General features: G+C 35.0%; 1 protein-coding gene across 1 annotated transcript in view; it reads right to left on the minus strand.

Annotated features, from left to right (window-relative positions):
* The window catches only part of LOC140799771 (uncharacterized), a 36,429-nt gene extending 11,992 nt beyond the window's left edge, over positions 1 to 24,437 (minus strand). The window contains exons 1-10 of the mRNA XM_073154225.1: positions 24,240 to 24,437; positions 23,795 to 23,965; positions 23,380 to 23,458; positions 23,184 to 23,291; positions 20,552 to 20,636; positions 19,404 to 19,458; positions 12,529 to 12,933; positions 10,174 to 10,233; positions 1,151 to 1,249; positions 971 to 1,081 (exon numbers count right to left, since the gene is read on the minus strand). Coding sequence (XP_073010326.1) covers positions 971 to 1,081; positions 1,151 to 1,249; positions 10,174 to 10,233; positions 12,529 to 12,933; positions 19,404 to 19,458; positions 20,552 to 20,636; positions 23,184 to 23,291; positions 23,380 to 23,458; positions 23,795 to 23,965; positions 24,240 to 24,302 — 1,236 coding nt within the window. The 5' untranslated portion in view covers positions 24,303 to 24,437. The remainder of the gene's footprint in view (positions 1 to 970; positions 1,082 to 1,150; positions 1,250 to 10,173; positions 10,234 to 12,528; positions 12,934 to 19,403; positions 19,459 to 20,551; positions 20,637 to 23,183; positions 23,292 to 23,379; positions 23,459 to 23,794; positions 23,966 to 24,239) is intronic.
* Positions 24,438 to 25,276: the final 839 nt, after the last annotated feature.

Genomic DNA, 25,276 nt, shown 5'->3' on the forward strand with positions numbered 1-25,276 from the left:
TGAAATTCTATCCAAGCCCAAATAGGATCAAGTAATGTTGCTCTTCTTCCTAGAGTTTAACAAGGAGGAAAATGACTTACCAGTTACCATCTCTCTCTTCATACCTGTCTCTCCTCTTTGATCTCCCTCTTTGTTATGTGCAGCTGAGACAACCTATGCTGGGCAGCATAACCCATGCCACTTGGCATGCACTATACTGGAATCTTGCATATATCCAGCAGATTATAAATCCTTGTTTGTTCCTTTGACCTTTTGTGAATTAACATGTTACAGAATTACAAACTTCTACAAAAATCTTTCATTCTCTCTTGCATTTTAAGGGACTGGGGTCTGGAGTTGCCATGGGTTATTTATTCTTCCATTGTATAATATTAGTACCAAGAATGTAAGTCACAAACCAATAAACTGATGATATTACATAGTATTGATAGTCTGCAGTATCAAAAAATCAACCAGTAATTAATAATATCATAGCATGACAAATAGGTAGTGATAATGTTTGCATTGAGAAGCCAAGCCGATTTGCAATAACTGGTTAGGAAACCACTTAGGCACTTACTATGCAAATAGAATAGGAAAGATCATTCTTTAGTAGATAAACCAATGTAAATCAATCACTGCAAATAAAATGTAATCCAACATGATCCATGCTTCATAATGACTAGGAATAATACTTTGCTAGAATTCATCTTTTTGACCTACCATGACAATGGGCAAGGGTCATAAAATGACACTCAAAAAATACAAGACAAGCTATAGCAGTTTCAGAAATATTAAGGTATAGCAATGTAAAGTGCAGCAACAAATCACCATCATATATATTGAAGAAAAAGAAGGCACGCATATTAATATTAGCTTAATGACTTGAACCCATACAGATGAAAAAATGATTGGAAAGAAATTATAATGAGACAATTTTAATCTAACAAATTCTTCAGAAAGAAATATATAACGATATATGCCTTCAAACCTGCCACTGGGATTTGATGACTTCATACTCAGATTTTTTTGCTGCAGCAAGATACTCCCTCTCAGCATATGTTGAATCATACTCATGGAATCCCAACAGAAACTTCCATACCTTTAAGGGTACAATTGTAAATGGAAATTCAAGACAGCAACTTTCCAAAATTTATTATATGTCACAAACCTCTTTTCTCAGATTGTGATCAACTCCTCCATAGAATACTCTTTTTCTTAGTGCCTTTGAATCCGTAACTCGTCCTTCAGAATCTAGAAGAGCAGCCCACTGCCACAGGAGTTAAGACATACGTATGAGGGGCTTCTAAAGAGAGAAACGATGAAACAAAAAATCAAGTGGAAAACTGGAGTCTACGTTATGAATGGAATTAGCACAAGCTGAAAGTTGAAATGAGAAAAAAAATAATAGATCAGAAGGCAACACACTATAATCAAATCGACATGACTTATCCATACATTGCAGTCAATTGCAATTTTCACCAATGTATTGGAAGGCGGCCAACAGGTGGGGGGCGGTCACTCCACCGCTTAGCGCCAAGGCGGACACTAAGGCGGTTTAGTATTTCTAATATATAAAAAATAATTATATATAATATAATATAATATATATTAATATATTATATATAAATTTTTTAATAGTGTAATATACAATCATAATAACAAAATATAACAATTTATATTTACATTACATATTTTATTAATACATTTCACATTAATAAAAATGGCTTGGTGCATGCCAGCTAGTGGCCATTTAGTCAAAGTGGTGCATGCTAGGCTGCCATGTAGCAAGGGAGAGAGAGAGAAGAGTGACATTTGTCTTCTTTTCTTCCTTCAATCTATCACTAGTAGCTTCAAGTATCAGATAGAAAGGAAGAGAGAAGTAAGACAATGACTTGTCATCGCTGGCGTCGAGAGTGAAAGGGAAAATATAGAGAAGAAAAAGAAGAGGAAAAGAGAAGAAAGCCTACTGCCGCTGCCGTTGCCACTACTGTTTTCTCTCACTGCCGTCGCTAAAGAAGGGAGAGAGAGGAAGATGAGAGGAAAGGAAAAGGCGGGTCGCTATGACAACTAAGCGGGTTGCGTGAGCCATGAAAAGGAAAAGGCGGGGCTGCCAAAAACAAATGGTGGCCTGCCCACCACTAGCAGGCTACCTAGTTGCATGGCAAGGCGGTTGGGTCGCTGCCCCGCCATGGCAGCCGCCTTGACCGCCTTTAAAAACATTGATTTTCATGACTCTTTCTTGTCTACATGACTTATCCATACATTGCAGGCAGTAACAAAGAGAAAGGGAAGATAGAGAGAAGGTTTTATCTTTAAATGTTGAATTATTTTATCTTTTATTTTAATCTTTGTTTACTTGTTTAGGTTTATATACACTAAAAATTAAAATAGCTTCAAAAGAGAAGTTACACGACATATATCAGGTGGCAATATCAATATTGCGGCACTCTTAGGTAAAAAATGCGTCAAATGCAACTGGTGTGAAAAAGAAATGAGTGGTAGTGTTAGCCGTTTAAAGTACCATTTGTCTGGAAAGTGAAAAAATAGCAATTTGCACTCAAGTGGCCGTAAAAATTAGAAAAAAGATATTAGCTAATTTAATAGGTAAAAGGAAGGATAAACAATATGTACAACAAAAAGAGTCAATAATTCGTGAAGAATTGATGCATAATCCTATAGACATTAATAATGATCGCAATTAGCAAAATGGGAAAGATGATAAGGAGAGACAAATGAGGTGGGCAATAAAATATGGCATAAATATGCATACAAAAGAAGAGATTAGTTTATATACAGGGAGAAAGAGAATATGGAGGCAACAGTTCAACTTTTAGGACTCCTAGTGTTACAGCAGAGTCGGTAAATATTGGATTAATGGATATATATCTTCAGAAAAGAATTGGTCGTATATAGACTATTATCAAGATAGCTCTTAAAGATTTATTCATCCGCCCCGAGCCGCTCGAGATCATCTCCCTTCTCGAGCTAGGGTATCCACATCACATTGGATGGGGGCGGCTCGACAACGAGGTCAACGGCGAGCGAATCGCTGCTAAGAGGGGTGTTGTGCAGCACCCCTCATGCCACGTGCTTGTACACCACCAGCACACCCCATGGTGGTTGGCATGGGCATCGTTGGTTGATAGTCCTTATTATCATATGATGGATGCTATACAGTTAGTAAAACCTGATGTGAAATTCTCTTAGTTTAAATGATATTGCTACTAAATATCCTGAGTAAGAGGTAGATAAACCTCACACTTATATTAAGACATTTAAAAGGTATTATGATAAATTTGATTGTACACTAATATGTGATTGATGGACTATACAAAATAGAAAAAATATAATTAATTTCTTAGTGTACTTGAGCAGGGGAACAAAATTTTTAAAGTTTATAGATACTACTGCAAAAGTGCAAATTACATTTATTAGTTGATAAATGAGATAGTAGAAGAAATAAGTGAAAAAAGAGTAGTCCAAATAATTATAATAATGGGGCTAATTATAAGGCCACTAGAGAATTACTTGCGCATTGTATATATCATGTTGGAAGATATTCCAAAGATCCTGAATTTGACATATATGCATAAGGTTGACAAATTTTATATACAACCATAGTTAGTTTCTTAATTTACTTAGGCAAATAACTGGTGGTAGAAAGATCATTAAATTCGGCCTTACTAGATTTCTCACCCATCTTTTAACATTGGAGAGTATCATGTGCTATAATGATAATATTATACAAATATTTACATCATAAGAGTGGCCTATAAAAATTAAGAATATGAAACCTAAAAATAAAAAATTAGGTAAAACTTTGAAGATCATGGCTCTAGAAAATGTATTTTGTGATAGTATTACAATTGCAATGATAGTATTTGAGTTTTTTGTCAAGGTATTATGACTTGTAGATAGTGATGACAAGTTTGAGGTTGTGACGTAGCAAAGAAACTAATAAACGAAAATGTGAGCAAAAGTTATACGAAGTGGTGGAAGATGATTGTTCTAGATGGAACAGATAATTACATAAAAAAATACACGCTACTGATAGACATACTTTTAATTTATTAATTTACTTTTACTTATAAATATTTTAAAATTTGAATGCTTACAAATTTTAAATTATAAATTTCTACAAAATATTTTCTTAATCCAAAACTTCAGTTCTCTACAAATGTCAATAATAATATTGAAATCTTACTGGGAGTTAGGAAGGTAATTAGTAGACTAGAGGCCAACATTCACAAACAAATCATTTAAGATAAAGAAGTGAGTTATGATTGAATTAAATAATTTTGTTATTATTTGTTTTAAGTTTCAAGTTTCAACATAATTATTTCATATGGAGGATATAGATTGAGAGCTAGGCAATTTAGTACCATTAAAGTTATTGTAGCTATATTTCATAATAGTCCAGCTGAATGGTGGTCTATTTATAGATAAGAAGAGGCATCAAATTTGACACTAATAGCACAAAGAATTTTACGTCAACTGTATTTTCATTAAAATGTGAAAAAATAGACTATTTCTCCTTGATTCAAACCAAGATACGCAATCAATTGACAATGAAAATATTGAACAAGTGAGTTTTTGTCATTATAATATGAGATTGAGGAAGAGAAATCTAAAAAGGCAGAAAATGGTCAATTAATTGATTTATATCATATTTTTTATGAAGAAGACCCCTGACTCCATAGATTAAATATATAGAGGAGAGATTATTAGATGATATAAATAATCCATGGTTAAATAAGGTATTAGGGGAGAACGCGAGGGCAGAGGCTGGTACGAGTCGTTTGACAACGAGAAATAATACACCTACTAGTATTAGTGATAACCTTCCATATTTACTAAGGGAAGTCAAACAAGCATAGAGATTGAAGACAGACAAACTGATGATATACATATTAGCGACATCGTTATAAGGATATTGTTCCTTATGATTATGGTAAATAGAATTTATTGTTTAAAGTCATTACAAGATCCTTATGCTACTGATTGTTATTCTCAGTATCCTCAGACACAAGATCTATATGATATCACTAATATGATGCAATAACTTTTTGAAGCATTAGACCTTAGGCATCATTATATAAAAATTTATGATGATTTTGATAATGAAAACCACAGGAATTTACTAAGCTAGTTTGGCATTCATCAAAAAATTTTGAGTAAATTAATATATTTTTTAAGTTTTTACGCTTCATATGTAAGTAATTATTATTTTCTTTTCATTTTTTCTAAATTTTTAGGAACTTTTCTACATTTTTAAATAATATTTAGAATTTTTGTAATTAAAATAGTCCAATCCGATAAAAGCAGACGATATGCCTGATATGTATTGTTTTTCTGAGTTTTAAAACCTTGGTTTTAATTGAAATTACATCTTACTTCGGCCTACCAAAATCTAATTGAAATGCAAGCTCGTAACAAGCTGATTTCGTATCCTATTCTAATATAAATATCTCCACTGGATCAGCTTTTGCGATACTCTCGGAATAATTCTATTCTTTTTTATTTGATTAACTAGTACTGAGAGTCCACAAATTGCCATGTCAGCTAGCTTGGTCAATAAGTATCATGGTAGTAAATTACTAATGCAGCTTAAGGGCAAGAAAACATGCCGATATGGAAAAGATCTGGAGGTACGTAAATCTACCCCTAAAGATATGACCTCTTTGAATATCTTTATCTGCCTCCATGTACTCTTTTCATACTAACATGACTATATAGATAGAAAAGATAAAAGATAACCTATCAAGCCGTGAGGGAGAGAAGATCAAATCCACCTAGATTGTGGGGGACAAAGAAAACATGATATTCATTACAAAATAAAGAAGATAGAGGAAGAGGAGAAGGGAAAAGAGGTAAATGTGGAATCCTCCATAAAATATTGTCTCAAATTTTCATATTTTTCTTCTTTTATCGGAAACCCCATCATCTCTATAGTCTATATATAAGGAGATTATATCAAATCACAAATTGATCTTATCCACATCTTTCCTATTCTAGTATATAATTAAACTCACTCTTTTAACTTAAAAATAAAAAATATCCTATTAAAACTTATCTCAAAATAAACTAACAATCTAACAAACAAATCTCCTAGATTTTTAGAAGTATTAACTAAATTGGACACTATAAAATCAAACCTAATTTTTAGATAAAAGTACATCCAAAAATAAAAAAGAATAAAAAAAGGACCATCATTCGCTTCCACTGTGCAACTCTCATCTCGATATTATCTTCACAATCTGTATCTTTGAAATTTTCTTCATAAAATATCTCGATTACTATGCACTCAGTTTTTATATTTGCGAACTAGATTTCCTTCATGATTGATTCCATCAGATTTAAACTTGCTCTAATACCAAATTAAAGTAGCCTAGGAATGAAAAAAATATGCCAACACGGAAAAACATTACGAGGTACCTAGATCCACCCACAAGAGAAAAAATAGGGCCTCCGTGAATACTTTTATCTCCCTCCAAGTACCCTTTTTCATTCTAGCATGTCTAAATAAATAAGAAGGTTAGAATATAACCCACCAAACCATGAGAGATAGAAGATCAAACCCACTAAAATTGTAGGGGAAAAAGAAAGCATAATATTCATCGCAAAAGAAAGGAGAGAGAGGAGGAGCAGCAGAAAAGGGATAAATATGGAATCCTCCACAAAAATATTATTTCTCAAATTTTCACACTTTTTTCTTTTTTTATTAGAATTCTCATCACCTCTATATATAGAGATAGAGGAAATTACATCAAATCACATATTGATTTTATTCGGATCTTTCCTAATTTAATATATAACTAAAATAAGATTCTTTTAACTTCAAATTTAACCATATCCTAATAAAATTTACCTCAAAACAAACTAACAATTAAATCTCCTATAGTTTTACCAAATTGGACACTCTAGAATCAAATCTAGTTGTTAGGTAAAAAATACATCTGAAAATTAAAAAAATAAATGGAAATCTACTTCCCACGAATTATTGGCACCTATACAAAGAATATCTTGATACTCGCTCATTCCACCCATGCCAACCCATCCTTCTAGGTATTGATGAGCGTATGTTACATTAAACAAACCCATTTTTGAGTTTCTTTCATCCCTTTTAATACGTCTTTTCTTTTTAATCCTTGATCTACATAAATCACCATGACTTGAAAAATCGTCTGGACCCGAACTGAAATAGATGGGATACTACAAAAATCAACAATATCTTGTATGAACATTGCGTTTCAACTAAACTGGGTCTATTTCTATCCAAAACTCACCCAATTAATTTATCATGTGACAAACATGATTTAATATTCTTGGTCTTTCCCCTTTATCCATCAATCTTCTTTAGTCCTTTTTTTTAATACTCTTACTCCAATCAAATCAATTAAACAACTCTCTTTCACTCCCTTTCGCGTGAGCTGATGCCTCTAAAGTCTAAAGCTCTGACTTACTTTTTACCTTTTTCTTGTTTTGTCAATCTCAAATCAACTCTCTTTCACTATATTCACATGAGCTGATGCCTAAAGTCTAAAGCAGAGATTTAAAAGACTGTCGGCAATGGACAGGCCAGCACTTAGTATTCAAGATGGTTAAAAAATAAAGAAATAAAATAAATAATAGAAAGAGAAGAATTTAAAATTAATACCTACAATCTAAACAATATACTAATGCATTCTTGTTAAGAACTATAGTAAGCTATTAGAATCCACTAATTCATTAACATGTCCGATAGTTTTGATTTTCAAAGTCAACTTACATACTAAAATATTATATGAGATGCTAAGGCAGTCAGTTAGGCAAGAATTAGTTGTATTCTATCTAAAGTAGGAGCCTAGGCATTAAGGCGATTTTTTTTATTACTTTTATTTATTTTTGTTTTTTCTTATTTGCATCAATCTCAAATCAATTCTCTTTCACTCTCTTTCCCGTGAGTTCAGAGTTTTACAGGTATTATGTGAAATTGAGAGCTTTGGAGGCATAACATGAAATTGAAAGTAAGACATGAAGTCATGAACAAGCTGCTCTCTCTTTCTTTCTCCCCATCTTCCCCAGCCAACCATAGCCCTCCTCCCTCTTTTATTTTTATATTTTCTTGCTTCTTCTCTGATGATCTTCGTACTAGGACAAATCACTAAAAGAAACTCAAAGTAAGTTTCAGAATATGAATTAACCTTTGTTGTCAAGGGCATGTTGTCGGGAGGCCCTTAAGTTTCATTGTGTCGTTCCAACCGTCCAGATGCCTTTGACCCCATACGAACAACGTGTTAAAAATTGTTGCTAAATTTGTTTTTCTTCAAACTCTCTTAATTTCTTCGCATGATCTGATCACCCATAAGTTGTGACTTGATCATACATAATTCATAGATTGTACATCATAAATATTTAGTATTTTATGTCCACAAATTTGCTATTACAAAATTTGCACTAATAGTTTTTAAAGTGTAAAAAAAAAATGTGACGATCAACATTTGCCATGCAGATGGTGGCACAACACCTGGCATGGGGTGTGCTTGCCGGTCTGGCACGCATGTGCACCGACCCGTGATGTGGAGCCTATTTTTTTAAACTTTTTCTTATTTCCATCAATAATCATCAATCAACTTTCATCATTTTCTTATTATATATATATTCCTATTAGAATGACAATTTTATTAATCAATCAACCACCAAGCAGACTTCATCAAAGACAAATGAAAGAAAAACAATTATCTTAAGTTCAACATGATTACAGTCAGATGAGGAAAGGAGTCGAGTATATAGATATCAACACATTAAGAGAGGTACGCTCACAAAATGATATAAGTTCATCATCACATCAATCACACTCGTTAGAGCCACAACATCCTTATTATACTCCATATCCATAATCCACATATGCTTATTGTGTGCCTATGCCGGTGTCATTTCCGTGCATGTTCAATATCCATATCATATTATAGGAGAATTGTAAAATTCATATTTTTGTGAAGACTATATGAGATGTTTTAATGAGCAATACTATCAATAGATGAGTTTTGAAGATTATCGATAATATTTAACACAACATTCTTGTGTTATTCTTGTGCCAGCAAATAAAGTCTTTGATCTTTTCCGTCATTCTACGTACAACTAGATATAAATTTTAATTATTAAACTATTATCAATTAAAATTATGTATTGAATGTTATTATGTGTTTAATTATATTATGAAGTATTCAATCATATTATAAAATATTCAATCATTAATATTAGTTCTAATAAATGTATTCAATCACATTATGTGTTAAATAATATTTATATTTGACTATTGTTATACCTTTAATAAAATAAGTCATTTACAAAAATAATCTAAAGATTAAAAACTATAACATAGGTTCTAACACATATTTAAACTAAAAACCAAAAATTAGCATGGAAGACTCAAAAATATCTCTAAATATCCTAAAATTTTTCTTAAAATTATGTTAAAGGTGTATCACTAGCACGTAAGAGCGTGCCATTGACACACCAAGGAGTGTCGAGGGCGTGCTAGTCGGTACGACATATGCCTTCGGCACGGCCATTGTTGATGCCAACAACACATCAACTCGACATGACACGTGCCCCAATATGTACCATGCCAAGCCATAGTTGGCACACCCTTTACCTATATCATGACAATCTTTGCCTGAGACTAATCGTAGATCCTTGGAGTAGGAAAAATACATCTCCTTTGCCCCTTAATCATGAATACTAAAAAGAAAATGCTAATCCATAAAAATGAGGGAATTTCATATAGCTAAGTAGTGCAAAGGAAAGATTGAAAAGGCTACTTCATGGGCTACTTTACGACCAGCATCTCATGAAGACTCCTCAAAGTTGCAACATTTAAGATGGATGTATAGCTAGTGAAGTACAATAAGGCAGTGCAATAATTGTCGCTCAAAACAATGCTATATTGCTAACCTTTTGTAAAAGTTAACTTAAGCTAATTTAAAGTCATTCATAAGCTTCCACCTAAACTAAAGAATTAGAAATAAAACTGTCAATGAACTTCAAGGTCAAGACAACTATATGAAATAAGCGAGAGGAGTGACGTGATCATCATTCTCAATTTTACATGTAAAACTGTTCTGAAGCAATATCAACAGATTTAGGTAGATAAAAACATAATTACTGAAAGAAACATCAATTATGTTTCAAATCACTGAAATAACATACCTCTTGAAGGCATAAGGAACGTTCTCTTTGTTTTCCCCATACAAGTGGTAATTTGTCAAACTGCAAAAAGATAAATATGACTTACCACAATAAATAGAAGAGTTTTTCTACTAGCTTATCACACCACAAATAACAAGAAGAATAACAGGTTTTCTTGTTTGATGAATCTTAACGGAAATTACCATTATCAGAGGTCTGGCCTACTAGTATGCATCAAATTGTTAAATAGATTTAATATTTTTTAATCAAGGAATCTATGTCTGGGGCAGTGGCATCAATATTCAGCAATAAAACAAACCTAATAGGCTAATAATACTAAAAGCTGTATCAAGTCAAGCTTGTCTTTCTTAGTGATAAGGATAGCGAATCAATACTGAGAAGTGAAACAATGACAATTTTTAAAAGAGGCATATGCAAGTGGGAGAGTAAGCAAAGCATTACTAAATCACTACCGATAAGAATTTAACTCCTATTTGTTTTGAGTTTAGAGGACCCTTACCTAGTTCAGTAACCAAAATAATATAGGACCCACTCTCCAAATAAATATTAATATGTAAAATTCAATATCATTTTAAATTGATTCCAATTTTATCCATGACTATTATAGATACTATATAAGTCAGCAAATATGCATTTAAGCCCACAATTGACTATTATAAAAACTATATAAGCCAGCAAATATGCACTTAAGCTCGCAAATGACTATTATAGATACTATATAAACCAGCAAATAAATATTTAAGCTCACAAATGCATATTATAACATTATAAAATTCATATATTATAATATTACATATTCGTATATTATAATATTAATATGTTATGTTATAATATTGTAATAGACAAATATACAAATATACAAATATTCTAATGATATAATTTTATAATATTATAATATTCGAATGTTATAACATTTATATAATATTTGTATAGTATAATATTACAATATTCGTATATTATAATATTATAATATTATATCATTACAATATTATAATATTGTATTTTAATATAATATATTATAATATAAAAATATTTATAAATTACAATACACTATATAATATTTGTATATTATAATAATGACCACCATAATGACAAAAGGGTATTTTCGTCTATTAAATTTACATATTATTTATTCCTTCTAAAACCAACATTTTTCTACTTTTTCATATCACATCACAAATAATAAATATACTCTTAGCCTAGTTCAGAACCAAATACTAAATTACTTTAGTCTAGTTCAAGGTATTTAAATTAAGACTGAGAAATGAAACTAACTAATCTAGTTCAAAGGTTAGCCTCAAACCAAACAAGACCTTAAGTAATTAAAAGTCAACAAACTTGGAAAGTTCGAATATGGATTCAAGATAACCAATTTACTTACCATCCGAAAGCTACATAACTATGAACTAATTATGAAACATACATCTTAGGTAGTTTTGTTGAGTAGTCTACAATAGCGACAGTTCTAGATCTACAATTAATGAGCTTAATGAGCTTGAACAAAATTTTACCTTTTTACTATCAAATGGTAACTGAAGTTTTGGATGAATAGAAAGAAGCAGATCAAAGATAACAAAATGATAGGGCAGAAATATACAGGAATTTTATGACTTACGAGTATGAGAACTTAAATATGATATTATGTAAACTTTAGACGAGGTAAATACTTGGAACTACATAACATAAAATCCTGAACCTTTATTCCTTGGATCCACATAGCATGTGGTTTTATAAGACAATATGAATCGGATCTTGAAAAATCTGGGATGTGCAAAAACATTTAGTAAAATGTCAATTCTTGAAATTAAGTTTGCAAACTGAGATTTTTAGAGTTTTAGACCATGCAGGTTGACATTCTAAAAGAATATGACTGGAAAAAAGAAATCGTTTCAGGCCTAAGACTGACAAAATAAGTTCAAGTGAGTTTAACACTTTCTAAGTTCCAGAAAAGAACATCAAATTCACTTGAATTATGACAATAAGAAAAGTGAAATAAAAATAATATGCTCTCAAACTCTAAGATAAATAAAACACATTACAATAACTCCAAAATAATGCTCTCTAAGAGCATACAAAAGGCAAAATGAATTGGCAGGTATATGCATAAGAATCTCACACATAACTACTACAAAACATAGACTTTAGATAATCAAAACCAACATGATGTAGCATTGAATCAAGCGTATCACTAATATCTTAAAACACTATATAAAAGTTGATTTCAAGAGATATCAGCCCCTTCCAAAGGCTAAAATATAAATAGAAATAAAGAATTAATTATAATGAAATCACATAAGTTCCACTAGAGGCGCACAAACCATTTATTACTGAAACCAGGGGGGAACATGTCATTACCTCTAATGGATCTGAGGCCACCGAAACTGTGTCTGAAGTTGTTTCAACATCACTTGGGCTACTACTAGTTCTTTGAATCGGAACATAATTCTGTTGTTTCTTCCTTTCATAAGCATTGACATCATTATTGTTGTTATCACGAAAGATATGTGAGGTTGTTTCACGAGCAAACTTGGTAACCAATGAAAACTTCTCCAGGACTTGAATTGAAATATCCCGAGCAGGGTCGTGAGGCCTGTGTTTCTGCCTTCTGTTATATTCAGAAGTACTTGAAGACCCATCATATGAGACTCCATTTACTCGCCCAGAATTATCAACTGAACCAACAGAACTAAGTGAATTGTGTAGAGATGCTCCATTTGCAACAGAAACAACCCTTGGTAGCTCCAGGGATGACAAACTTTTCTGCAATAAAGTAAACCACAAGATATAGTCCAAAAACAGACAGCCCAGGCTCATTCACTTAGCCAATTGGTTGAACCCAGCTCAACAAGGTAAAGTAAGGATATTACAAAACTAGAAAATGACAATTCATAAGCTCATAAGGATTATCCAATTTCCCTTGTACATATATAAGGAGTTTTTCAGATAAGATGCTACCAGAAAGAAAGTTAATGCATGATAATTTAACCAGTGGTTATATGAGCATATGTATAATATTGGCAAACTAAAAACAAAAAGACACAATTCGTGGTTTTACAATGCTTACAATGTGTAAGAGCAAGAGTTTCTGACTTCATAATAACTTAACAATTTCATTATACAAATAAAAGAAGTTTCAACCTAGGAACTTTCAATTTACACTGTTTTACTAGCTTTTCATTACATTGATAGCCAGGTGAAAGAATCTGCTCAATTAGTTAGACGGTTTTCTCAGAGTAATTGTCTTCTAGTGAAGCCACACTATGATGTAAAGACTTGTGTGTGATAATGACTTAATTATGCTCCACTTGTAAACTCATAATTAGTGCAACAGTAGTATCAACTGGGGAGATAGACCTCAAATTTTCATTTCACAAACTGATAATTTAGAAGGATCATGTAAATGCTGGGAAAAGTTAATTATTTTTATTTTTCTATCTAAAATCTATCATCAAGACATTTATAATGAATATTCCTTGTTGGTAATCAGAATATCAAAAGCAAGAGGAAAATATTGTAAATTAGCACAATTGAAGCTATGCCATATTATTGTGAGAGGAAATCTGTAGACCATGAGGAAATATATAGACCACAGATTGATTGGCAAGTGGTTGTTCATGAAGCTTAGTTACCAAATTTTAAGGAATGGGGGATTTATGCCTGATAGCTCCACCAACAGTTTCTTAATACACAACTCCTACTGTAGATTGCTTACCGAGTTTTACCAAGCGGGAATTCCATCACAGTGAAAATCTACGATGGTAAAATTAGCAAACAAAAAGCATAATGTATTTATGATTTACATTGTAGAGAACCGTAAATGTAATTTCCATATTATTCTGTCATTTTTCCTACAACAATTTCTGAATATATCTATGCACTCTTTAAAAAATTTCTTATAGTTCAATAGCAAACACAAGTCCAGTCCAAAAAAGTTCATCTACATCCCTAATGTACCTTATAAATTATCTCTGAACTTTGAGAAAACAATTTCACATCCTTGTTTCTAAACATCAAATATATCACCAAATTTATATACTCTGCTTCTGAAATTTGAATTAGACTTACTGGATCTACTTTGTTGAACAAAAAATAGATTTCCTTTTCATGCAAAAGGATATACTATGGGAAAAGAAGAAAAGAAAGAACAGCACACAAGTATAGAACTCCTTAATTATTCCCTTTCATCAGATAGAAGGCTTCGTATTTCGTCTTATGCAATAAAATTACCCATAATGATCAATTATTCCAACAAAGAAAAGAAAAGGCATCAATACTAAGATTTAGCTGATTTAAAGACCATATTACGAGCCCCAACATAAGCTTTTGTATGATAACCTTTTTATACTATGTTAATAATGTTTTCAGCATCGCATCCGGCAAACTAGAATGTAGAGGTTTATGTTGTCAAATGCTTCTATGCTATTGTTGTCATATCCATTAAGAGAAAAAGGGAAAAGAAACAGACAGCATGCGATTAAAAGGTATAGAGTGACAGAGTTGGATAACACAAACACAGAGTCAATTTTGATCAGCAAGATGACAAATCTTCGGAAGGTAACATCAAGTACTTCAACAAAGAATTTACTAAATGGAACTTATTAACCAGGACATTGATATCCCAGTCCTTGCAGCACTTATGTGATACGAACCGGCTTGACCCGATTTGAATCAGTTTCTAGACAGATTTGAATACAGAATTTTGAAGATCAATGCCGACCAATATAACCATCCAAAAGACTTGAAATTCTGAAAGGTTGTTCCTCTGGAAGCCAGAGATCCAACGCAACTAGAATCAAGTTGATCGGATAAGTGGATCAAGAAATATGATCGAAATATCGACCAAAGGTCAGAGGGTGGCGAGATAGACGTGGAAGGTGAATAATAGAGTTGTGGCTAGGGTTAGAGTTATGGAAGGTGGAACGTGGAAGATGGCAGCAGTAATGGGATAAAGCATAAAGCTAGATGAAGGGCAAGAAATGGACCGTACTCTCAGGGACGAGAGAGATCGGTGGACAAGGGAGATTAGAAACAAAACGATACCGTTTCGATAGAAAAGGGAGCAACTTTGACAAAGAGGGAGGAGTTGTAGCCATCGTCTAAGATGAGAGGGGAGATAGACAAAGGCAAAAGCGATTAATCCTTCATTACCTAAGATATAAGTCATAAAGTCCTACTTATAGAAAATAAAACATAAGTTCTAAACTATTAGAGTTATTAGATATATATATTATTCATTTATCTTATTTTATCATGACCTTGTATAAATAGGGCTTTGCTCTCTCTTTCATGATATGCAAATACAAAACATTTTTCTCCCAAACTCTTCTCTTCTCCTTCTCTCTTCTCCCTCAACCCAATCTAGGGTCAAGCCTAATAACGTTACATGATATCAGAGCAATCTCGATCTCTAGAGACACTTGTTGGATCTCTCATTCTCCAACAGTCTCTCTCCATCTCCCTCTTCGATTGTGTCTTCTTCTTCTTTTTTCTTTCACTATTTTCGATCTCAAGAGCTGCCCCCCTCACTCCTCGAGCTCGTCTGCTGCTGCAGTAGCCACTGCCGCAGCCTCCACCACAGCTGCAGACGCAGCAGCAGCTGCAGCTGCCATTGTTTTTAGCAGCAGCACAGCGTGTTTGTCGGCCTCCTCACCACCTTCTCTGTTCAGCAGCAGCAGCAGCGCTGTGTTCAGCAGCAGTAGCAGCAGCACGGCCACATATTTCTTCAATCCAAAAGCAGCAGCAGCAAATTTTTTTTTTCTCTTCGGCTAGTGCCCACCAGGTGTTCAACGAAAGTCCTTTTGTCTCCACAGCCCTCTTCTTCTGCAGTTTTTCGATTCTGCAACAGCAGCATTTTAACTAGTACCCACCACATGAAGGTTTATTGTATCCAAAGCTCCCCTTCCTTTTTTTTCTCTGCTGCACTATTCAAAAGCCCTGCTCACCAAATGTTCGACAAAAGGCTTGAGTGGGATCAAGTTGGAAATCTTGAATCGCTTTCAAGGTGTTTGATAGATTGCCGTCCCTTCCAATGGTGCCTTATGTCCCGGTCGGTCGTGAGAGTGTATCATTAATCGGTTTTCTACTTGTCACTCAGCAGGATTGGACCACATAGGCCTCTTCCATTGAGACGGTCCTCCGTGGTCGACGTCTTCTCGGGCACATCGACGGCATCTCTGCGGGGTGTGCTCCCCCTCGCACTATCATCCAGGCCAGCACTGTGGCTTCTACTGAGTCTGATACACCCAAGGGTATTCAGTTGGAGGTTTCGTCTCCGAAGTATGATGAGTGGGCCTACGTGACATGGAGATTTGCACCTACCTCATCTTGTAGGTTGATCGATCGTTTCGACCTCAGCTTCAGACCTTGTCTTCTACTCAGGCCATATGGGCCCATCTCAGTCACCGATTCATTCAGTCGAGTCTGATGTGTCGTTTTCAGCTCCGTCGCGAGACTTAGGAGGTCAGACAGGGTCAGCTCTCTATTCAAGACTTTTACGCCCGCATGACTGACATATGGCGTGAGCTTACCTCAATGGAGCCTACTTTCTACCCCTCTGACTCGATGTCTGCTCGGCGCCACCGTGACGAGGATCATCTGATGGATTTCCTAATTGCCCTTCTTTCGAAATTTAGAGATTTGACTCAGCATCTGTTGCATCGCTCCACTCTCCCAAACTTGGACAGTGTCATAGCTGAGCTACAGGCTAAGGAGCTTAGGCAGCGTCTCTTACCCTCTCAGCAGGTCACCTCTATACCGTCATTTATTGTCATAGAGAGTGTGCTTGGTGCTGCTCCTGCTCCTGCTCCTATATCAATCACGCATGATATTTCGACTATTGGTCGCGTCTCTCATGTGCCTGGGCGAGATCATCACTAATCGCATCCCATGTGTTCTCATTGCAGTCGTCCTGGTCATCTTGCCGCTCACTGTTATCGACTTCATCCTGAGCTTGTTCCCTGTTCTAGCAAAGGTGGGTCAAGCAAGGACAAAAGTCGTCACTTGGCTTCCTCGATCGTTGTACCAAGCATTGGTTCATCTGATCACTCCAGCAATTCCACCTTCAGCAGTGTGCAACTCCAACAGATTCAGCAACTCATTCATGGAACTTTCAGCTTCACTGGTGCCTCTACTTCTGTCTCTGCTGTTTCTGGTATGACCAAACCCTGGATTTTTTATTCTGGCGCCTCACATCATATGACCGGTGACTCTTCTATCTTTACTAGCCTCACCCCTGCCCCTATGACTCTTCCTCATGTTCACATAGCTGATGGGACCCATTATCCCATCTCTCACATTGGCTACATTACCCCTACCACGGATCCCACGAGTCGTCTTACTTTATTTGATATTTAGCTTGTTCCTGGCCTAACTATGAGTCGTATTTTTATTACTCGACTTTCTGACTCTGAGTTTGATCCTCCACCTGGTTTCCCTCTTCCTCCAAGTTACATCTGTCGACTGCGCCGAGCTATCTATGGGCTCAAGCAGGCCCCTCGTGTATGGTTTGATCGATTTCGCAGGGTTCTCACAGCCTACGGATTTTAGGAGAGCCCATCTGAGCCATCTCTATTTTTGCGCTCTTCTGCTCAAGGTCGAGTCATCCTTCTTCTGTATGTCGTTGATATGATTATCACTAGAGATGACTCGGCCGGTATTCGCTCTCCAACAGCATCTTCAGCATCAGTTTGAGATGAAGGATCTCGATTCTCTTCGATACTTTTTGGGTATCTAAATTGCTTAGTCATCCCATGACCTTTTGTTGTCCCAGCAAAAGTATATTACAAACATTCTCTGTCGTGCCACCATCACTGATACTCGTCCTGTTGCTACCCCAGTTGAGCTTCATGTGAAGCTTCAGCCCGATGATGGTCAGCTTCTTCCAGATCCGACTAGATATCGTCAGCTGGTAGGGGCACTCGTCTACCTGACCATTACACGGCCTAATATCTCTTATGTAATTGGTCTTGTTACTCAGTTCATGCAGGCTCCTCGATCTGCCCACTATGCCGCTCTTATACGTATTCTTCGATACCTTCGTGGCACCATCACTCGCTCTTTTTTCATGCCATCGACTTCCATCTTGGCTCTGTGAGCTTATTCCGATGCAGATTATGCTGGTGACAGGTCTGATCGAAAGTCTACTACTGGCTTTTGTATTTTTCTCGAAAATTCTCTGATTTCTTGGCGTAGCAAGAAGCAGAATGTGGTGTCTCTCTCCAGTACTGAGTCAAAGTATCATGCTATGTGTCCAGCGACGAAGGAGATTATTTGGCTTCGTCGTCTCCTTAGTGATATGGGTGTTCCCTTACCCCTCCCAACTCCTCTTCATATCGACAATGACAGTGCTAAAAAGCTTGCTGAAAATCCTATTTTTCATGAGAGGACAAAACACATTGAAGTCGATATGCACTACACTCATCAGGCTGGCATTATTTTGCTCCATCGCCTCAGCACTGAGGAGCAGATTGCCGACTTCTTCACGAAGTCTCTTCCCCTTCCACGTTTTGAGTATTTAGTCAGCAAACTCTCGATTTATGATCCACCTTGAGTTTGAAGGGGGGGAGCGAGGGGTATTAGAGTTATTAGATATATATATATTATTCATTTATCTTATTTTATCATGACCTTGTATAAATAGGGCTTTGCTCTCTCTTTCATGATATGCAAATACAAAACATTTTTCTCCCAAACTCTTCTCTTCTCCTTCTCTTCTCCTTCTCTCTTCTCCCTCAACCCAATCTAGGGTCAAGCCTAATAACGTTACATAAACAAACTAATAAACTTAGCTAAACCAATCTTCCTTATCTTTCTCAAATTTGTTTTTCGTTTTATCGCAAATAATATAAATTTGAAGAAACTCCGAATATAGAAGTTCTAGATCAGGACATTGTCGATCTTATCTAAGTGGTCTCATAATATTCGGATATCTGAAGAATATCTACTGAATATTTTTCCGAAACTGCGCAAAGTTGGATTTTGCTAATTAAATAAAATTTCAACCTACTAAGATTTTGACTAAACTACATAGGCATAATAAAAAAAATAACTAGACTCGATACATCAAATCCAATGTCTTCTTAATATGATCCGATATAACCCGATTCATATCATCATGATATGTACTCTGTTCGATGGATGCTCCACATGTAAACTAACTAGTGAAACTCATCACATGAAAGAAAGTTATCAAGTCAAGTATAAATCAAGATAATAAGTGCCAATGCACATACCTGAAGGGGATCTTGAAAATCATTCACAAGAAAGACATTTGCATCATCACCAGACCTAAAAACAAGTATAGAGTTGTTATTTCTTAAGGTATCACAAGTTACATATAAACAGCAAATGGAATATAAGCATGACTTGCAAGCACTGAAAACCAATGTTTCTTCACTATGGCAATGACATAAATAAAGGATTATCACATGTTAACTGAGATGGAATTAAAGAAAATATCAACCTGTAGTCGGCGAGTTAGGTGTATTTCATGGACCTGGTGGAAAACTTGAGGAAATGAATGCAAAGAAAATGTCAAGCTTGATGTGCCAGAAGTGGAATGGGATAAGAAGACATAATGAACATAGATGAAGCATAAAGTCGCAGGGATGGTAGATAATAGATAGAAATCTCAAAAGCAAAGTAAGTTATCATGAATTATAAATGTCAAATACCTACCCAAAGCTATTCCTAGGAAAAAAAGAAAGCCAAAGTACAAGGAAAAAGCAGGAGATGAAAGAATGCTTATCATCAACAAATAGAGAAACTTAAGTAAATGGAATTAAAGTTTCTTGCATATAGTAGGGCGGTTAATCTAGTATAGAGACCCAAACCATTTCATTAGCAGAATAATTCATAAGTGTTCAATTCATATCTTTGGCTAGTCTAGGCCCCAAACACCTTCCTATATCAAGTTCGACGTTTCTCCTTCATCTAGGATTTCTAGTAAAGAGCAACTTTTGGATGTTGCTTCCAGTTAGGACTAGGGAAAAGCAACCATCAAAAGTAAATAGCAGTACTAACAACTGGCCTAAAGGTTTCATAAGTATCACCTGTGAAAGAAAATTGAATCAGTTTAAAAGGGTCAGATGACATGTCAAGAAATGGCCGCAAAGTGTTAAGTAGGTTAATTATTCCACGTAGCATCTTCAGGCTGTGTTCACCTGACTGCTAGCTCCATATTGATAGGAAAGGTCTAAATGATGTAAGAGCAAAAAATTGTAGCTCATCATTGTTCTTTTGCTGTATTGTTATAGTTGAAGAAAAAATTGCTAATCTTATTTAAGAAATAATGCAACTTTAATAATTGTTAGGTCCTCCCAACCTGACAATGAAAACATGTATATGATAGAGATAATCCAGCAAGATAAGAAAGACCAACCTGACAATGAAAACATGTTGCTTTAATGTAGCAAGGAATTCACGGACACCTCCACTGTAGAAGTAAAGAGGAGGAAATGCTAGACCTGCATATATCTCTAAAATATTAGATATCAAAAGAAACAATATATATAGAAGATGGTATCAGTTATTAAGAACTGTAGTCTTCTAGATACTAGAATGCCAAATGCCATTAAAAAAATCTATACTGCATGAATAATACTAGCCAAGATTCAAAGTATCGGTTTCAAGATTGAGATTAGCCGCTCAAAAAAAACAAAACATATCACTGGTATCGGCCATTATATTGGTCATTTCGGTATTACATTGTTTTTTTAAGGGTTAATTACACTTAGACCTCTTGAACTATCATCGTTTTTCACATCTCTTTAAACCTTTTTTGTGACATATGGACCCCCTAAACTATTAAAAATATCTCAAATCTATTGGTTTCTTGAATGAATCGAGCTGATCCCAATCTGTGTCGATCCTAGGGTCGGCTAAAACTTCATTCCATGGCACTAACAAGATGTCCGTAAATATACAAAGTTAGGCATAAGATAATATATAAATGTCAAGACGGAAATCATGGAAGGCAACCTAAATGGCATAAAATGATAGGATTTTGATAGTTGATACGTCAATAGAAATAAATATAAGTCCATAAAGGTTCCATTTTGGAGAAAATGTTGTTTTAGCCTTTTAGGTTTTGTCCTGTCAATACTGTGATATAAGAAACTTATCTATGTCAGTCCTCTACTAGGAAAAGCAATACTGCGGACCACTAGTGAACTCCGTATTTTTCTATGTTAGTCCTCTACTAGGAAAACATATGATCCTCCATATCAATATTTGTGCTCTCAACTGTGATATATATGGCTCAGGGCACAAATGAGCCGAACTGAGCGAGCTAAGCTTGCCACAAGCCCAGTTGGAGAACCTCCAAAAACCAAGCTCGAGCTCATCTCAAGCTCAGCTCAACCCAGCTTGGCTTAAAGTTTGCTACAAGTTGCTTTTCATCGCTGGCACAATGATTAATACCAATAACTTTTGGTACATAAAAGAACTCCCATTGGTAACTGCCATTTGATAAAAAAAATCTATACAAGAGCAAATTCGAGCAGAGCACGAGTGCAGATTCAAGATCAACTCATTTATCAAATGAGCTCAAAAGTTGAATTCATGCTTAACTACTTTTGATATCACGCAAGGTCAAAGGGAGCTAAAAATGGGCCAAGATCGAGTGATTCACGACCTGACAAACTTACGTGGCAAGCCTATATAGGGTTGAGTTGAACACTGAGAAAATTTTGGTACAATAAATTTATATAAGCAATCTACCTATAGTTTAGCAATTTTAGTTGTACAAAGAAAAGGCATGGAATAGCTAACTAAGCACTTCGCCATCCATATTGTTTTTGCATGTTTTGTTTCAATTATTTACTATCCATATGTTGGCTACTCATTTCTTGCAATATCTCACTTGATACTTCAGCATGACTTTATCAAGTTATGTTGCCATCTTATACAATAATAGGTCCTCATTAAGTTTTATATATTTTTTTTCTTGTTCTTTTTAATTCTATTGGTTTTGTCTTTATCCAAGGATTCCTAATATCTACTAGTTTTTAGTACTTCCTTGCAAGATTTAGATGGACTCCATATTGGCCTCCATACAACAAATTTGCATGTTTCATTCATATACCATGTCCTCCTTATACAATATTGACAGAGATTCTTCTCAAAGACATACCAGCTAAACTTTTGCCGCATAAATAGAATCATCCTTAAGAAAGTTGAAGGAGAATATGGAACGTGAGCCTACCACTTACTCTACTTGACCACTAGTAAGTAGAGGAACCTAGCTCTCAGTATTTTAGTCACCATATGCTCTAGAGTTTCAAGTACTTATATATTTGTAAGTCCATCGGTGATCACTCACTCATGAAATGCGCCTCTATGCAATTTTTAACAAATTATGGAGTAGCATTCATTGAAAACCTGAAAAAGTAACTTGTGATAACTATTCAGTCAATCATCAAAATTAACCTGATAAATGTAGATAGATTAAAGTGAGGCTCTTATTGTGAACGCCACCATGAAACTCTTTTGTACCTTTACTATAAGGAGCATTTCAGATGGATTGATCTACTTGTGCTAAGTTTGAAGTTCAATATATAATTTTGTGGACCAACATGGCAACATCCACAATGATGGGTTAAAGATTTTTCAAGAGTGTGAGGAAGCAAGAGAAGCATTTAATAATCCAGGAGGATGAATGATGTGCAAATTTAGAAATGAACAAATGAAGAAAGGAAATAAAAGGAAGAGAGTAGGTCCAACTTTCAAGAACAATATATCATTTTCAGGCCAAATCTTAATATTCAGATTTAGATAAACCAAGCCAATTATTCAAATAAACTAGTTAAAATCTCAACATCCGAACACTTACAAGAGAAAATTAGCATCAATACCTAGCATGATGAAGCAAATAAAGCAAAATAACCAGCAAAAACACCAGCGCCAATGGAAAAAGTAACACCAACAAGGCATGCATATACTTCTGATATATGAGAAACACAGCAAACTTAGAAAAGCAAAAGCATGCTAAAGATATTAGATCACTATTTCACCTGATGATAAAACAACAATTATATATTGCCAACCAAGTGTCGGGGTATGCCTACGAATGGAGCGCACATCGCTTAAAGGCAGGGCCTTGATCGTGTACAAGTTTCTGTCTGCATAATACAACACAAGTCAGAATATCTTATGCATATTCTAGTGATACTAACATTTCCAATATTATAAGGTCTGATCTACAGTTACCTTTTTCTAGTGACACCGAAGTTGAGCTGCGTCCGACAAACTCAGCTCCATCAGAACTGGGCTTGTATGGTATCCAAGACTGCCACACATGTGTTGACAACATCAGAAAACAAGTGGAAATCCAAATATCTTAGTGAACAAGAACCTAAATAACGTACAGCCAAAAGATAGCAAGACAAAGCATACAATGAATAGCCCAAAGTTTTAAAATTCATATAGAGATCTAGAATTGGCCCATATTACATTCAAAATCATCACAAGAGTCAGGAACTCTTATTCAATTCACAGTAAGGGCATTCACTTTATACAACTCATATGTACATAATAATTACCAATTAAAGGAACTAAGCATTCGAGAAGAAAAAAAGGATATGGATCGAGAGATAGAGAGAGAGTGTGTGTGAAGATGATTCACCATGAACAAGGAAGAGCCTTGCTTTATGAGGCGCAACCGGCCGCTGATCCGCTCCGATCCATACTGCGTCGGGTGGATCGTGACATTGTCTTTCGAGAACACGATTTCTGCTCCACTGGATTCGCTGGTGGTGCTCTTAACGGAATCGCACCGCAACATGCTCGCCGATGCCTTCAGATAACAAACAACCCATGACATGAAACCAGTCAACGACTACAAATTTATTTTCGATCTGTTAAGATCGCCAAACTACCCCACCAATTCAAAGAACCAAAAACGAATCAATTCAAAGATCAACTACCCCATAAATTGTTACACAAAAAGACGAATCCTTAATGGGTTTGGTACAGGAACCAATCTCACGCTAAAAACCAAAACCGTATTTCATCAAATTCGATCAAGAACAGGAGATTTGAAGAAATTGGAGGGATCGATCTATCCTCACCTGTTGCTGGGAAGCGGCGTAATCGGAATCGTCGGAGAGGTCGTGGACGTCGGTCTCGTGCATCCTGGGGGGGTGGGGATCAAGAGGAGAACAAGAACGAAGTGATTCCAATCGAATGGAAGGCAGGCGATGGGTTATTGCCTTCGACCCTGCGTCGGATCAGGAATAGTGTTTGTCACGGTGATATGCCAGTATTGAGCAGTGCTACGCGCTGTCGAAAATGTACTTGATATTATTATCATTGATTAGGATATTCGATGCGGCAAGGAGAGTGTTTAATAGTGTTTGACCAAACTAGCCCTGTTTTATATGTTTATTTACCTAAATAGACTATTCCTCGGACTTAATTCCAAAATAGGTCTTTAACACTCTACCCTAGGTAAAATGCAGATAAGTTCAGCATTTTACTTTTAAATAAAAATATCGAGAAGTATTTATAAAATGCCCAACTCTTTAGGGTTTTATACTTAGAAAATACATGAGAGATGAGCATTTTATTTGAAAAATTGGAGAAAAAATTCAAAGCAAATCCGGAGTAGCTACAGCCTTTTTTTTTTTGTGATTCTAAGCGCAGTTGGCTTCAAAAAATGACTATGTCATTTCAATTTATAGAAACTCTTCTATATCTTCGCAACTATATATTTTATGACTAAAATAGATAACTGCCCATAAAGTTATGATGTTATAAATTTTTTCTTTATATTTTTATTTATATCATTGTTGTGTATTATTTTTAACAATAAAACGCTTAACTTTTCAACGTTTTATTTGTATCCTCTATTTATAGTAAATCGCTGAAATATTTAGTATCTTTTTAAAATAAAAAACGTAATCAGATCATCGTTTTACTTAATAAAACGCTGATCTGATCAGTGCGTTACTTCGGATCGAGACACGCTTAACAGTTTAGCATTTTGTTTAGGACTACATTGAAATAAAACTTTTTATTTATTAAGTTTGGGGTGTATGCAATTTTAGTAAAAAAAATATTAAAAACGGATCTAATTTGGTCAAAACCCTTGTTTAATGCATGCGAA

This window comes from Typha latifolia, chromosome 13 (assembly GCF_019914945.1).
Source record: "Typha latifolia isolate L0001 chromosome 13, TyphaL0001v2, whole genome shotgun sequence".
Lineage (NCBI taxonomy): Eukaryota > Viridiplantae > Streptophyta > Magnoliopsida > Poales > Typhaceae > Typha > Typha latifolia.